The following is a 16,098-nucleotide window of genomic DNA, read 5'->3' on the forward strand; positions in this document are numbered from 1 at the left end:
GAAGCACCTACCACCCAGGTCCCTGGCTCTGCTCCCAGCTGTGTGCCCTCCCCTGGCAGCCTATCCCAAGGGTGTGAAGGCATGAATGGAATGCTCTGCCTGTGCCTGGAGGCTCTGGCCCCTCCGATCCCTGGCTGGGTCCAGCTCTAGGGTTATTCAGCAGCCATGGCTCAGGGTGGCATCCACTGGCCGTGCCGGCCTCACAGCCGACCTCTCCATCATCTGACGGGTGCAGTCCCGTTATCCCACCCACTGGTGGACACTCAGCTGCAGACCCTTGAGGCATATGCCTCCTGGGACTGGTGGAATCTTCCTGAGGGAGGCAGGTTTAGTCAGTGCTGAGCAACGCAAAAGTCTGTCGGGTTTATTGACTCGGAACAACGTCTTCTAAACCAAAAATACTTGGCAAGGCCTTTCTTTCAGTTTTCTGAGGGTGGGGAGGGGGTGGTCCTCGCAGACGCCACCTGCACAGGTGATGGCATTTCCCACACTGGACCGTGGGGGTTCGGAAATCGGTGGAAGCCATCTGTCCCGAAGCTCTCGTGGTTCTGTCCTGAGGCCCCTGGTCTTTCTTCTGCTCTGGGAAGTCTTCTTTCTGCTCAGTTCTGCCTCCCACAACCCCTGCGTCTGACCGCTTCTCGGAATGACCCCATTCCTTTCACAGCCAGAGCCTCTGGTAGCTTCAGATGACTTATCTGCTTCACAGCTGTGTTTTCACTCTCATCTTTTTTTAAGTATAAGCCTTCGGACCACGTAGCCGGCATGGTGAGGGTTGACTGGTGAGGAATGGGGATCCCACCCACACAGGCCAGGCCTCCTGCAGGTGGAAAGGCAGAGGGTGGGCAGAGCCTCCCCCTGGGCTGCAGAGGTAAGGCGGGGGGTAGTGAGCAGGGAACTGGTGCCAGGCTGCCCCACACTCCGTGGGCAGTGAATCTGGGGCAGAGTGAAGGGCCAGGCTGGAGGTGAGGTTGGGGACCTTTTGGGGCCGTGGTGAGAAAGAACTTGCCGTTCACCCAGAGGAGGGGGATGATGCAGATGCATGTGAGGTCAGGATGTGCTGTGGGATGCAGCCTCACATGGCTTTATCCCGTGTGGGTGATGCTTAGTGCAGCTGCTCTGCAGTGAGCGGCCTGCAGGCCAGGGTGGCCATGCAGAGACCGGGCAGGCGTCTGAGCCGGAGGCAGGTGGCGGTGTGAGTGCAACATGGCTTACGGCATAGTTAAAAGGGAGGGAGCAGGTAGGACTTGTCTGTGACCCAGATGCAGATGCTGGGCTCTTTGTCGCTCCAGGTAGACACGGAGCTGGTGACATTTAGTTAAATGAGTCTGCATGTTCCCAGGCAGGCTGATGTGTAGCCACAGAAAGCGACACGGGTCTCTCTGCAAATGCCCTCTTGACGATCAGAATCGCCTTTTGAGGTGTGTATCGTCACCGCTTGATGGGGCGGCGTGGTGTCGCAGAGCGCATGCTGTGTGTGTACTGCTCGCTCCAAGGGAAGCTGAATGTAGGGTTTGTAGGAGGCTCATGCCCACAGCTCGTGGGCCAGCCTGGCAGCAGTTCCCCAGGTGCGTGTGTGGCCCGTTTGGTTACACTCTGGCTTTTTTACACTTGATTTTCCGTGTGTTCTAATACTGGAGACTTGGGTGGTGACCGGCCCATCGCTCCTCTAAAGATGTTGCAGCTGCCTCCCCAGGCAGCTGTGTTCCACGGCGTCTGTTGTTTCTCTCTCCAGTCTCCGGTGTGCGGGTGTCCAGCGTCTCACCGCACGCCTCTGCGCTCTATTTCTCTCTCCAGTCTCCGGTGTGCGGGTGTCCAGCGTCTCACCGCACGCCTCTGCGCTCTATTTCTCACTCCAGTCTCCCGTGTGCGGGTGTCCAGCGTCTCACCGCACGCCTCTGCGCTCTATTTCTCACTCCAGTCTCCCGTGTGCGGGTGTCCAGCGTCTCACCGCACGCCCCTGCGCTCTATTTCTCACTTCAGTCTCCCGTGTGCGGGTGTCCAGCGTCTCACCGCACGCCCCTGCGCTCTATTTCTCACTCCAGTCTCCCGTGTGCGGGTGTCCAGCGTCTCACCGCACGCCCCTGGCCTCTGTTTCTCACTCCAGTCTCCCGTGTGCGGGTGTCCAGCGTCTCACTGCACGCCTCTGCGCTCTATTTCTCACTCCAGTCTCCCGTGTGCGGGTGTCCAGCGTCTCACCGCACGCCCCTGGCCTCTGTTTCTCACTCCAGTCTCCCGTGTGCGGGTGTCCAGCGTCTCACCGCACGCCCCTGGCCTCTGTTTCTCACTCCAGTCTCCCGTGTGCGGGTGTCCAGCGTCTCACTGCACGCCTCTGCACTCTATTTCTCACGCCAGTCTCCCGTGTGCGGGTGTCCAGCGTCTCACCGCACGCCCCTGCGCTCTATTTCTCACTCCAGTCTCCCGTGTGCGGGTGTCCAGCGTCTCACCGCACGCCCCTGGCCTCTGTTTCTCACTCCAGTCTCCCGTGTGCGGGTGTCCAGCGTCTCACTGCACGCCTCTGCGCTCTATTTCTCACTCCAGTCTCCCGTGTGCGGGTGTCCAGCGTCTCACCGCACGCCCCTGGCCTCTGTTTCTCACTCCAGTCTCCCGTGTGCGGGTGTCCAGCGTCTCACTGCACGCCTCTGCGCTCTATTTCTCACGCCAGTCTCCCGTGTGCGGGTGTCCAGCGTCTCACCGCACGCCCCTGCGCTCTATTTCTCACTCCAGTCTCCCGTGTGCGGGTGTCCAGCGTCTCACCGCACGCCCCTGGCCTCTGTTTCTCACTCCAGTCTCCCGTGTGCGGGTGTCCAGCGTCTCACTGCACGCCTCTGCGCTCTATTTCTCACTCCAGTCTCCCGTGTGCGGGTGTCCAGCGTCTCACCGCACGCCCCTGGCCTCTGTTTCTCACTCCAGTCTCCCGTGTGCGGGTGTCCAGCGTCTCACCGCACGCCCCTGGCCTCTGTTTCTCACTCCAGTCTCCCGTGTGCGGGTGTCCAGCGTCTCACCGCACGCCCCTGGGCTCTGTTTCTCACTCCAGTCTCCTGTGTGCGGGTGTCTAGCATCTCACCGCACGCCCCTGCGCTCCCTTGCGTGTGAGTTGCTTACTTGCTCTTTGCCTGTCTCTGTACCAGGCAGCCTGGCTTTTCCTTACTTGACTGCAGGGTAGCGGCTTCCCACGCTGCCTGGCGTTCACTGTGGGGATTGTCTTTCTTCTATGGCTGTCGGCTTTCTTTGACCTATCATCATCCACAGTTTTAAAATTTGATGTAATTACATGTATTGGTATTTTCTTTTGTATCTTAAACATGTTTCCCCATACTAGGGTCATAAACACATTCTCCTACACTGTAAAGTTTTGCTTTTTCCAGTTAGGTTGTAAGCCCCTGCGGCTGACACTGTGTGTAGGACAGGCGAGGTGGGGTCCAGCTGTGCCCTGCTTGTCCCCTGAACGAGTTCCACACGCACGGGTCCGCCCGGGCTCTCTGCTCAGTTCCACTGTCTCCTGCCTCCCATTGTGCCAAAACAATAAGGAACTTACTGAGTTGCAGTGATTTGATTATTTTACCATTAAGTTGTGGCTTCTGGGAGACCATGTACCCCTCATTTTTCTTCAGAATTGTCTTTTTTGTTTTTTTGAGACAGAGTCTCACTCTGTCACTCGGACTGGAGTGTAGTGGTGCAGTCTCAACTCACTACAGCTCCCGCCTCCAGGGTTCAAGCGATTCTCCCACCTCTGCCTCCTGATTAGCTGGTATTGGCAGCATGCACCACCATGCCCAGCTAGTTTTTGTATTTTTATTAGAGATAGGGTTTCACTATGTTGGCCAGGCTGGTCTCAAACTCCTGATCTCAAATGAGCCACCCGCCTCGGCCTCCCACAGTGCTGGGATTACAGGCTTGCGCCACCTTGCCCGGCTCTTTTCTAAACTCTAGAGTTAAATCTTTTCCAGCTGCATAATTTGGTTCTTATTAAAATAATTTTAAATTTTTCACTTTTCTTTGACCAGCTTTCTAATTGTGTTAAATGTACATAAAGTCTGCCATTTTTGCCATTTTCAGGTGTGTGGTTTGGGGGCCTTGGGCACAGGCCCAGTGTTGTGCCGCCACCACTGTCCTCTTCAGAGCCTTTTTATCTTCCCAAGTAGAAGCCCTCTCCCAATAAAACGCTCACTCCCACCCGTTTCCCCAGCAGGGGCGGATCGCAGAGGGGTCTGACGGTTTCTGAGGTGCTGGAAACCATCCCAGATCGCCATGTGATCACTGTGCAAGTTTGTGAATTTACTGAAAATCACTGTATTATATACATAAACGAGGTCTGTGTAAACTGTGCCATAATGCAGCCTAAAAATTACAAGTGTGCTTGTGACTTAGTGTATTTAAATAGGTAGTACGTTCAGTCATAAGATTAATATTATAGAAAAGGTTTAAATTCTGTTCTCATCCCTGTCACTGTCTGTAGTGACACATAAAACTACTCTGTGATTACTTTGTTTTTCTTCCACAATCCCCTCCCACTCCACCTCTCACCCTCCCCACCACCCCCCACCGTGTGTTTTTCCAGGCTCTTCTGCCTGGTGAGATGGAGAGTCTGTGTCTTCCCACAGGTGCATGCAGGCCCCGCCTTCGTCTGTGCAGCCCCTTCCTGAGGCCCTGCAGAGCCCCCTACACTACATACCCCGCTGCCCCGCAGAGCCCCACACACTACAGACCCCTCTGCCCCCAGAGCCCCGCACGCTACAGACCCCGCTGTCCCCAGAGCCCCGCACGCTACAGACCCCGCTGTCCCCAGAGCCCCTCATGCTGCCTCAGACCTGTGCCGCTGTGGCCGGTGCACCTGATCCCTGGGCCTGAGACGCAGCTGCCTGTTGATGGCATGGCCTGGCCGCTGCTCACAGAGACACGAAGCCCACCACGGTTACGCCGTCCTTGCCCTGCCATTCTGTTAGCGTGTGTCACCAGCTGTGTCACGGATAGAAGCGTGTCTCGTCATCAGTGGGCTTTTTCCTCATTAAGCTCTGTTTCTTTAAGTCTACTTGACTAATACCAATCTAGCTATGCCAGCTTTCTGTTGGTTAATACTTGTGTGGTATTCCTGTTCTTAAAATGTCTTAAATGTGCCACTCTTTACAACATAAAGCTAGGTTTTTAAAAAATGAGAAACTTTTTTAGCTGGCACGTTATCTTATGCCTTCCATGATTTGCCATGGAGGATCTGAGTTGGTTCCTTTTTTTTTTTCTCTTTTCATCTGTTTTTTCCTATGCTTGCTTCCTTCCTGTTGTTGAGTGAATTAGTAAGTTTTCTTTAATCTCTTTCTTCTCCTGGTTTGCAAGGTATAAGCTCTACTTTTGTTATACTAGTGGTTACAAAAGGTTTAAATAAACTATTTACATTTTTAAAAGTCCAAAGTTACTGTAAGTCTGTGCACCTCCCCGCACGGCACCTGCACCCCAGCCCTCACCAGGCACCAGTGTCCCCTCCCCAGCGCTTTCTCATCTCGTTCCCTCCTCTGGGTTCGGAGTCTTTCTCCCTGGGCTGCCGCTCTCCCGAGTTCTTCCTCCAGACTCCGGGTCTTTATTCCTGCGCTGCCCTTCTCCCAATTTCTTCCTCCAGACTCCGAGTCTTTCTTCCCGCACGGCCCCTCTCCCATCCAGCGTCCCACTCTCCAGTTCTTCTTGCTCCGGACTCCGGGTCTTTTTCCCCCTCTCTGCCCTCTCCCAAATTCTTCTCGGACAGACACGGGTCTTCCTCCCGGTGCCGCCCCTCTCCCGAGTTCTTCTCCTTCCCGACTCCGGGTCTTTCTCTCTGCTCTGCCCCTCTCCCGAGTTCTCTCTGTGGACTCTGGGTCTTTCTCCCCAGGCTTGCGGCCTCCCTTCATTTCATCTTCACCCCAGAGCAAGGACCTCTCTGGCTCTTTGCACAGAATCCACCTTTCTTCTCGGTGGCTCTTGGGGGGGGCCTGCAGAGGGTACAGTGGGTTGTGCTCAGTCACTGTACCATGTAGGCATATGTCTTTTGTTTTGGATTCTTTTGCTTCCTGAATCTGAGGATCTGTTGGTCACTGTGGGGAAATCCTCAGTCACTGTTTCTTAACACCTCCTTTCTGCCCCTTCCTCTGGGGCTCCGGTCTTCCTCCTTTCTCTTAGTCTTGTCTCTACGCCACATGGGTAACTTCCTCAAGTGACTTTTTTTAGGACATTAATCAGTCCTCAGCTGAGGTTGGTTCAGCCGTCCACTGAGTTGTTAGTTTTGGTCAAAGTGTTTTTACCTTTAGAAGTTTTATCGGTTAACTTCAACACCCTTCTGTCTGTACCCTGGTATCCCCCCTTTTTTCTCTTTCATGATTTTAGAGATACGTATTTCCGTTACCCCGTCCATCCTTCCACTGCATTTTTAGGGCCTGGTTGTGTCCTTTGTTGCAGCTCCACCTGCTGAAGTGTTTGCTGTGAGCACTGCCCTTCCTCTTCCTCTCCAGGCCCATCTTGGGGGTCCCAGTGTCTGGGCCCTGGGCTGAAGCCTTGTCCTGGGAAGATTCCCTTTTGCACCGCTGGGTGCCCGTGCTGCTGGGACTCCACAGTCACCTTCAGTTAACTCTATCCTGCGGATTTCCTGCCACTCTGCCCAAGGCTTTTCCCTGTTGCCTCCTGCAGGCACTGCTGCCTCCCGAGTACATTCGCAGAAGCGGGGCACCCACTTCTCTTTGTCCCGTCTGTCCTCTCTTGTCAGGAGGCAGGTGACCCAGCAACCAGCAGCTCTCTGGACAGGCTTAGCTGGATACCAAGAACTCAGTGCCTGCGATGCATAAATAACCCTGGGGGTTAACTTTGAAATATTCTGTTACTAACACGGAATTAACAGGGCGAGCTTAGATTTCACAAAGTGGCAAGCAGATGATAAACAGGTTTTCAGGTAAGGTATGTAAGATTCTTTTTCTGCTGTGTTGAAGTCAAATAGATGTCTGACCTCACAAAGGTCCGCAGTGCTAGATTGAGGAGTTAGTGAAATACGTGTGAGGAAGCGTCCAGAACCGCCAGGGGAGCCCTCCTGCTGCGCGGGCCTCACCCTGTCCTTCCCGCAGGTGAGCATCTGCCTGGAGTGCAACAGCAGCAAGCTGCGGGGCCTGAAGCGCAAGTGGATCCGCTGCTCCGCCCAGGCCACCGTCCTGCACCTCAAGAAGTTCATCGCCAAAAAGCTCAACCTGTCATCCTTCAACGAGGTGAGCGCCCATCCCTGAGTGGAAACTGTCACAAGTCCTCTCTTACTTGTAAAAGTGACACTTGTAAGATTCTTTGGGTTGTTGCATTTTGTTTTTAACAACTTTGGAGATTTTAACCAGAAAAAAATGAGTTCGTTTTGCCTGTCCACCAGGAAGTGGGATAGGAGACCGGAACGTTCAGAGCCACTGTGAGTGGAAGTGAGAACAATGAGATTGTTTTAAAATAGGTAAAGGTTTTCCTCGCAGCAAGAAACTGGTGTGTGTGTGTGTGTGTGTGTGTGTGTGTTTTGAGAGGGAGTCTCACTCTGTCGTCAGACTGCAGTGTAGTGGTGTGATCTCGGCTCACTGCAACCTCTGCCTCCTGAGTTCAAATGATTCTCCTGCCTCAGCCTCCCAGGTAGCTGGGATTACAGATGCACCCTACCACACCAGCTAATTTTTGTATTTTTAGTAGAGATGGGGTTTCACCATGTTGGCCAGGCTGGTCTCGAACTCCTGACTTCATAATCCACCCTCCTTAGCCTCCCAAAGTGCTGAGATTACAGGCATGTGCCACCGTGCCAGGCTGAGAAATTCTGTTCTTTAATTTTGTAAAGAGAGACATGGGCAGATAGAGAGAGGGAGGACCCTTCCATGCTGTGGTGGGTAAGGAGATGGAGTGCTGGCATGAGGCGGCCTCAGTGGCCAGCACACCATGAACATACCAGTGCAGGTCCCTGTGAGCCCCCAAGGTAGTGACACCGCCAAGATGCAGGCGCCAGCAGGGTCCAGCTCTGCACAGAGAGAAGGCGCTGGCAGCTGTGGGCAGGAGTGTGAATCTGAGGGATCGTTTTTGAAAATCACTCAGGCCATGCAGAAATGGATGCAGGAGAGGCCAGCACCAGGAGTCACAGGAGAGGACTGTGGTAGGGGTGGTCAGGGTGGAGAAGTGGACACACTGGAGATGCTCTCTGGAGCTGCGATGGGCTCAGCAGTGCCCCCAAAAGATAAGCCACATTCTCACCCCCTAAGCCTGACAATGGGACCTTATTTGGAAAAGGATCTTTTCAGATGTAGTTAAGTGAAGGATTCTGATATGGAATAGTCCTGGAATATCTGAGTGGAGCCTAAATCCCATGACAACAAGTAAGGCAGAGAAAGACTCCAGGCTTAGAGGACAGGAGGCCCCGGTGAGGACAGAATGGAGGCTGGAGCGGAGGCTGGAATGGAGGACAGAGTAGAGGCTGGAGTAGAAGCTGGAGTGGAGGCTGGAGCAAGGCAGCCTCAAGGCGAGCCAGGTAGCACCTGGGCCACCAGCAGCTGGAAGGCAGGGCAGGCTCCCCTACTGTGGTTCAAAGGCATCCCCCAGATTCTTAATGTTGGAAGTTCCATCCCCAGTGGGCAGTGTTGGAAGTTAGGGCCTTGAGGAGGTGCTCAGACCCTGAGGGCCTGCCCCAGACACAGATGAATGCTGCTGTGGAAAGGGCTGGCTGACGTGGGTTCTCTCTCTTGCAGCAGAGGCCCTCACAGGTGGCAATGCGGTGACCTTGAATGCCCCAGCTTCCAGAACTGTGCCGAAATAAATTTCTATTCTTCATAAATGGCCCAGTGTGTGGTGTTCTGTGGCAGCAGCACAGAATGGACTATGCTTTTCCTGGGAGCCTGTAGAGGGAGCAGCCCTTACGGGCTCCGGGGCTGAGTACATTTCTGCTGGTTGAAGCCACCACCGTCCTTGTGGTAATTTCCATGGTAGCCCCAGGAGACTAATTCAGAGAAAGCTGCAATAAGTTGCTGATGGATTTGGGTGGCGATGCAGAGAAAAGGAAGGGGTTTGGAAGCCTGCAGGGCTGGGGCTGCTTGGCGGGGGGTGGCCTCTCAGGACAGGTTGGGTGGGCTGTTCTCGTGACACAGAGCAGAGGCTGGGAGTGTCAGGGCCTTCATGAACTTGTCAGGAGCCAGTGCCAGCCTTGAGTGCCCCACAGGTTGGCCAGGGATATGGATAGCAGACACGGGGTCGGGGAGACGGTGAGCATGGGCTGCCTGGAGCCTGGGGAGAAACCAAGTCAGGACATGGTGGGGAAGGGGGAGGAAGAAATGGAGAAAGGCTTTTGGTTAAGTTTCTGTTGTGTTGTTTGCTTTTCTGTGTAGCAAAACAGAAAAGATGAATGGTGGCTGGGGACGGAGCGGGCCAAGGAAGTCCTTGGATGTTCACATGAGGTGGAGTGGGAAGCTGCAGGGCGGTGGGGAAGAGGTGGCCATTTCCCTGCGCGGGGCTGGTTCCTCCAAGGGAAGAGTGAGAGGTCTTCACTGTTGCTGCGGTGACTGTGCCTCTCAGAGCCCGCCAACCCAGCCACTCATGGGGTGCTTCAGTCTAACCCAGGGAGGAATCTGAAGAAATGTAACAGCATCGGAAACGCAAGTAAAACCAAGGGGCACCATGCGCACCCTGTAGAACGGCCATAATCCCAAGCACTGACAACTCATCCGTGAACGCCAGGAACACAGGTTCATTCCTGCGGGAGGCGCACGTGCAGCCCCTGCGGAGGACAGCTTGGCAGTGCTGACAAGACAAAGCACAGTCTTCACAAACCACCCAGCAGCCATGCCCCCTGCTGTTTACCCATGTGAAATATGCCCACACCAAAACTGGCACGTGGCAGTTTATAACAGCTTTCTTCATAATTGCCAAAACTCAGAAGCAACTAAGATGTCCTTCAATAGATGAGTGGGTAAATAAACTGTGGTGCATCCATGCCGGAATATTACCCAGCACTGAAAAGAAACGAGCATTCGGAATAGACTGTGATGCATCCATAGCAGAATATTACCCAGCACTGAAAAGAAACGAGCAGTCGGAATAGACTGTGGTGCGTCCTTAGTGGAATACTACCCAGCACTGAAAAGAAACAAGTGGTCAGAATAGACTGTGGTGCGTCCTTAGTGGAATATTACCCAGCACTGAAAAGAAACGAGCAGTCAGAATAGACTGTGGTGTGTCCTTAGTGGAATATTACCCAGCACTGAAAAGAAACAAGCAGTCGGAATAGACTGTGGTGCGTCCTTTGCGGAATACTACCCAGCACTGAAAAGAAACGAGCAGTCGGAATAGACTGTGGTGTGTCTGTAGTGGAGTATTACCCAGCACTGAAAAGAAACGAGCAGTCGGAATAGACTGTGGTGCGTCCTTTGCGGAATACTACCCAGCACTGAAAAGAAACGAGCAGTCGGAATAGACTGGTACGTCCTTAGCGGAATACTACTCAGCACTGAAAAGAAACGAGCAGTCAGGCAAGGAGCAGGCATGGGCAGGAAATGAAGTACCTGTTGCTACGTCAGGAAGCCACTCTGGAAACGCTGCAGGCCATGCAGCTCCTGCTCTGCATCCTGGCGTGCTGGAAAGGCAGAACTGCAGAGGCTTTTGGGGCTTGGGGAGGGCTGGAGGAGCAAGCGGCTCCGGGCTCCTGGGCGCCGATGCTGTTCTGTGTGTGTGTCCACCTGTGGCTCTGCCACCAAGGCGACCTTCCGTCCGCTCTGGACTCAGTGGAGGTGACTAATGTGCCACCATGCAGGGCATTGGTGGGGATGCTGTTGGGGGCAAGGGAGATGGGAACTCTGTGCCTTCCTCTCAATTTTGCTGTGAAGCTTAAATTGTTCTTTAAAAAGTCAATTTAATTTTTTTTAAAAGACTGGGGATCCCAGTGCCTTTTTCCACTGCGGTGAGAGGGAGGGACAGCTTGGCCCCCGGGAAGGATCTGCGGGGACAGGGTGCCCCTGGAGGCTGCAGCCATGGAGAAGCTGGTGTGGACTGGGCTGGGTGGGGTGGAAGGAAGCGAGTTCATGCTGAGGGCCTGGCCTCAGGCGCCTGTGCTGCCTGGGGAACCAGGGTGCCTGATTCTGGAGCTGTATGGGCTGCTCCTGGGGCTGGCAGCTCACCTGCAAACCACCTCTTCACGTTTCTCAGTATGGCAGGTGTGGTGGATGGGGTGTGACAGGGCCTGGGTGTCAGGGAAGAAGGCAGCGTAGGGAGGACACCAGGCAGCCACAGGCTAGGTACGGGGTGGAGGGGACAGAGCCCAGGACTGCAGGGAGCCTCTGCCTGCACCCCCTGCAGAAACGGGGTCATCCCCTAACAGGCACAGGCCTACCCTGTCCTAGCCTGTGCAGTAGGGACAGAGGAGTAGGTGACCCATGCCCCATCTCTAGGCACAGCCTTGCATGATGGGGAGGGGTTGTGATTTCACAGCAGCATCAAGGTGGCCGTGTTAGCCTGGCTCGAGCACCTCCTGCTCCTAATCAAACCTCCTTCTCCCCCAGCTGGACATTTTATGCAACGAGGAGATCCTGGGCAAGGACCATACGCTCAAGTTCGTGGTTGTCACGAGGTGGAGATTCAAGGTGAGGTGGCGTCGTGAGATGCGTGATTTGATTTTCAGAGTCTGCTCTGAACGGCAGTGACTTTGCTGTGCGCTAAGAGCCTAAAAGTGATGACTCAGGCCAAGCGAGGTGGCTTACGCCTGTCATCCCAGCACTTTGGGAGGCTGAGGCGGGCAGATCACTTGAGGTCAGTAGTTCAAGACCAGCCTAACCAACACAGAGAAACCTCGTCTCTACTAAAAATACAAAATCAGCCCGGCGTGGTGGTGGGTGCCTGTAATCCCAGCTACTCAGGAGGCTGAGGCAGGAGAATCACTTGAACCCGGGAGACGGAGGTTACAGCTAGCCGAGATTGTGCCACTGCACTCCAGCCTGGGCAACAAGAGTGAAACACTGTTGAGGTCATGGGCACGGGACCCTGCTAGGACACTGTTGAGGTCATGAGCGCCACGAGTAGAGGGTCCCCGGGGCACCTCTGAAGCAGGAAACCGGTGGCGGAACCCTCCCATCTCCAGCTGGTGCTGCTGCCCAGGGTTGAGGTGAGGAGCCAGGGCCAGTCTGGGGCTGGGCCAGAGGGCTTGAGGGAGAAAGGAGCAGGGGAGCAGCAGCCCGGGCGATGACAGGTGCAGGTGGCCAGCTTGCGCAGTGGTCCCTGGGTCACCTGGGGCTGGGGGAGAGGGCATGTGTCTTCCCAGCCTATCTCCCCCAGCTCAGCGTTGCTCAGGACGCAAGGGTCTCTGGTGTAGCCTCGCACGAGCACTGTGTTTCCTGGGATGCGCTTCCTTAGCACCCCCTCTGGATGACGTGGGTCCGTCTCCTTGCCTCCACCCCGGGTAATCGGGCGCTGCGTGTTCTTGTGTCTTCCAGAAGGCGCCACTCCTGCTGCACTACAGACCCAAGATGGACTTGCTGTGAGTGGCACCGTGCGGCGCCCACAGACTGGGCCCAGCACCCCTGGGTGCTCCTGGTCGCCGCGCTGAAGAACGTTGCCTCTGGGTGTCGTGTGGACCAGACTTCTGAATAGAGAATATTTATAACTTTTGTATGAGAGAGAATTCACACTCAACAAGACACTACCAGCACCACGTTTACAGAGGATGAAAACACTTCACAGTCTCCCCGCGCTTCAGCCTCGCAGGCCACAGTGACACCTGCAGGCAGCCCGGTTCCGAGTCACTTCTGACACGAGCTCCTCTGCTTGCTTTCCAGGTCTTGAAAATCTGAATTAACTGCAGTTTAGTTTTTGAATTAGGTTTCATGATAAGCCTCAAAAATAGTTGGACTTTTATTGAATCCTTCCTAAGTTATTGAAAAAATGTGTTTTCATGGTGAATGATATTTATGTTGCCTTTAGCTTCTTGAAGATTTAGAAGTTATATAAAAATTTAATTTAAAAGCAAACCAAAAGAGGTTTCCATTAACATTATGATTTAACCGTTGTGTTTAATTTTCCACTTTATGAAACGCAACGACAGCAGCTCCCCGACTGGTCCCTCTTTGACTGTGCAGCGGTCGGCACTTGGACTCACTCGCTCGCCTGGGGCCGACACACCCAGGCCTGGAAACGGGGCCCCAGACTCCGAGTTGCGATTTGACACGCTCAGCAGGTAGACCAGAGGCCGTGTGACCAGCACAGTGCTGGTTTGCAGAACAGTTCTTTTCAACATTACTCGTATTAAAAGCGGCACAAATTGTTGAGTGCCACCATTTGATTTCCTACGTTTTCTTTCCCCGCTTTGATTTTGCTGAAGGGAGCGGCAGTGGTGGTTGGGATCAGAGCTCTCCGGGAAGGCCCCACAGAGGGAGCGCCTGGCGGCGCTGGGGAGGATTTACAGATGGTGGCTTCAGGCTCCTGCCCAGATGCACTCACTGCCCCTGTGTCCAAGGCCTCGCCTTCCCCTCTGCTGGTGGGAGGAGCTTGTGTGCTCTGTGGCCTGTTCTGGAAGGGCGTGTTTCTGAGCTGAGGGTTGTGAGGGACGGTAAGCAGCTGAAGGGTTTGGAGGGAAGGCGGCCCCCACGCTGCAGAACCTGCATTTCAGCCACAGTCAGTTTGCACCGTTAGCCCCTCTCCCACCAGATGGTCATGTTTTTGTCACATTAGAGAATAAGCTGCCAGTGCAGCTTTTTCCTTTGAAACGGTAACTTGCACGTGTGGAAAGGCCAGGAGGAGGAGAAGGGCTGTTTTCTAGAGCAGTTGGGGTATTGTCTGGGCTATTGCTGTTTATTTCTTGTGGAACTGAATCCCTCCTCCCTCTGCTCCCTGAGGGCCCAGGTGCTCCCTGGCCACCATTCAGGCTCTCCGAGCATCCATCCGCCTTGGAGATTTTTTCCTGGAATTTTGCTTTGTTTTCTTCCACTTCCTTTAGATAAAACGCAGTTCAAGAGACCTCATCGTAGGGATGAGGAAACATACATATTAATTCCATCTGAGCGATTGTCAGTGTAAGGGCTTTTAAAATATAAAAGCAAGTTCTTTGTTAGGAATTGGTCAAGATTCACTCTTTGTTTAAGCCCATCACCTCCCAGGACGGTTTGAGTTACTGTTACCTAAGCTTGCTATTCGTCCAAATCATTTTCTAGCATCACTGTATAAGGGTCTATGAGTAGCTGTGTATGAATAAATATTACCTGTCTACCTCAGAATATACATACTGCTGAAGCATTCTGTGCAGCCGTGTGTGATCACAGTGCAGTTGTGTCACCTTCGAACTTCGGCAAAACAAGGAAGGATTAAACAGTTACAAGCCTCCAAATTCAAACAAAATCAGATCACAGTTCAGATTAAACCGAGTATTGTTGTAATACTCTCACAGTATATATTTGTAACTTTGTAGCTATCTTTGAAATCACTTGACTTTGCTATGGTGCTAAGCTGATACATTTAAATACACAGAGACGGGTGAGTGGAGCCCGTGTTGTCTCCGGCCGGTGGTGACCCGCTTTTGTAACCCCGTTAACCTGACGAAACCTCAGCAGCAGAGGCCCCTATTTTTCTAGGAGTTCATCGTGCAGACGGTCTTCACACAGGACTTGGCGCTGGGGCCTCTGCCTCTTGTCTGACCTGCAGCCTCGGTCGTGGGAGGCTGGAGCGCGGCGGCCCCGCCGTCTGTGGAGCCTCTAGGCAGCCATCTTTCCTTTCTGTCCAGCTCTCATTGCACAGAAAAAGGCTGAATTTCATTTTTCCAGCATGACAGCCAGGATCGGTTAATGGTTGGATTCTGTTTTTGTTTTTGTTTTTTAACAGATGGAGTTACTGTGAAGAAGTTTTCACAACTATTTACGCTGGTAAAACAAATGCTGTTAAATCACCTTATGCGTCGTTTTCAACAGCAGTGGGGCTAATTACCCAGAATACGGTCTCACCGATGCAGTTTTCATGGAAATAGAAAATTCAAATAGAATATATAATATTGAATTTAAGATTTGGGGGGTTAAAGAAAACTTAACTTTATAAAATTATTTATTCTATTTTAAGCCTTCTATCATATTTTCCCATCCAGTTGTTTGGTTTCCGTGGTCCAGCTTTATTTACAGGCATATAAAATGAAATTGTGAGATGTTTTGCAAGCTTCTTTTTACTTTGAGTAGCTTTTAATTTGTATGTTTTTGTTTTATGTGGATGAAGAGCATTTTTTATGCTTCTGTGCAATAGGTTCCAACACACATTTATTAGACATCTGTTTAAACTGTAATGTAGCATTTATTCTGCTAAACTGAAAGGGAATATAGGTGGAATTCCAAAATGTGTACATTCAGCTGTTTTGTTTTTCCTTTTTCATGGGTTATTGTGAGGATGCTGTTATTGGGGTTGTGTGTGAGTGCCTGTCAGCCAGCGATGCCTCGGGCCGCGCTGTGGGGCCACCTCCGTCCTTCCTGGGTCCTGGTGCCTTGGCCCCCAACATGCCTGTGGCCAGGCCGCCCTGGGGCGGGGCCGCGTGGCTCAGACCGTGAGAGCGGAGCTGCCCTGGCCCAAGCGCTGCAGCTGCCTGCACCCCTGGGCTTTACAGCCTTGCTTGTTTTCTCTGAACGGCAGCAGGACGGCGTTCACAGCAATTCAAAGGGTGGCATTGGGTTGGACGTTCTGGGTACGAGCCAGCCTGTTCCCACGTTGTACGTGAATCTTTCATGTGCTCTCAAAACATGGAAATAAGTTTAGTGCACATAGCTAAATCACAAAACATCCAGTTTCTCTGTTTCCTCAGGAAGTCATTACTGCACCACCACATCACGTGACCTTAACATGAGCAATGTATTTCTCTGCCTTGACGTTTAAATAAACTAAGTAAATTGAGATAAGTAGATGAGAAAGTCATTCAAATTATACCATAATCTGTACAAATATCATGTCCCCTGCCAGGCAGGGGACAGAGTGCAGGCAATGGCCACATGGCTAGGGCCCCACAGGAACACGCTGAGGCCTCCCTCACCCACCAGGTGTCCTTCGCACTCAATGGTGCATCTGAGGAACGAACTGCAGCTTGAGCGTCCCCTAAGATGTGCCTGTCCTCCGTGTGAACGTCCACTCCCGTGGTTT

General features: G+C 53.0%; 1 protein-coding gene across 6 annotated transcripts in view; it reads left to right on the forward strand.

Moving 5' to 3' along the window:
- The window catches only part of PCGF3 (polycomb group ring finger 3), a 67,106-nt gene extending 51,670 nt beyond the window's left edge, over positions 1-15,436 (forward strand). For 3 of the 6 annotated variants that reach the window (XM_010345155.3, XM_074395752.1, XM_074395753.1), the window contains 3 exons: positions 7,074-7,211; positions 11,505-11,585; positions 12,432-15,436. In XM_010345155.3, the coding sequence (XP_010343457.1) occupies positions 7,074-7,211; positions 11,505-11,585; positions 12,432-12,479 (267 nt within the window). In that variant the 3' untranslated portion in view covers positions 12,480-15,436. The other 3 variants (XM_074395754.1, XM_039468111.2, XM_039468113.2) reach the window with 3 other exon arrangements.
- Positions 15,437-16,098: the final 662 nt, after the last annotated feature.

Source organism: Saimiri boliviensis, chromosome 3 (assembly GCF_048565385.1).
Source record: "Saimiri boliviensis isolate mSaiBol1 chromosome 3, mSaiBol1.pri, whole genome shotgun sequence".
Taxonomy (NCBI): Eukaryota; Metazoa; Chordata; class Mammalia; order Primates; family Cebidae; genus Saimiri; species Saimiri boliviensis.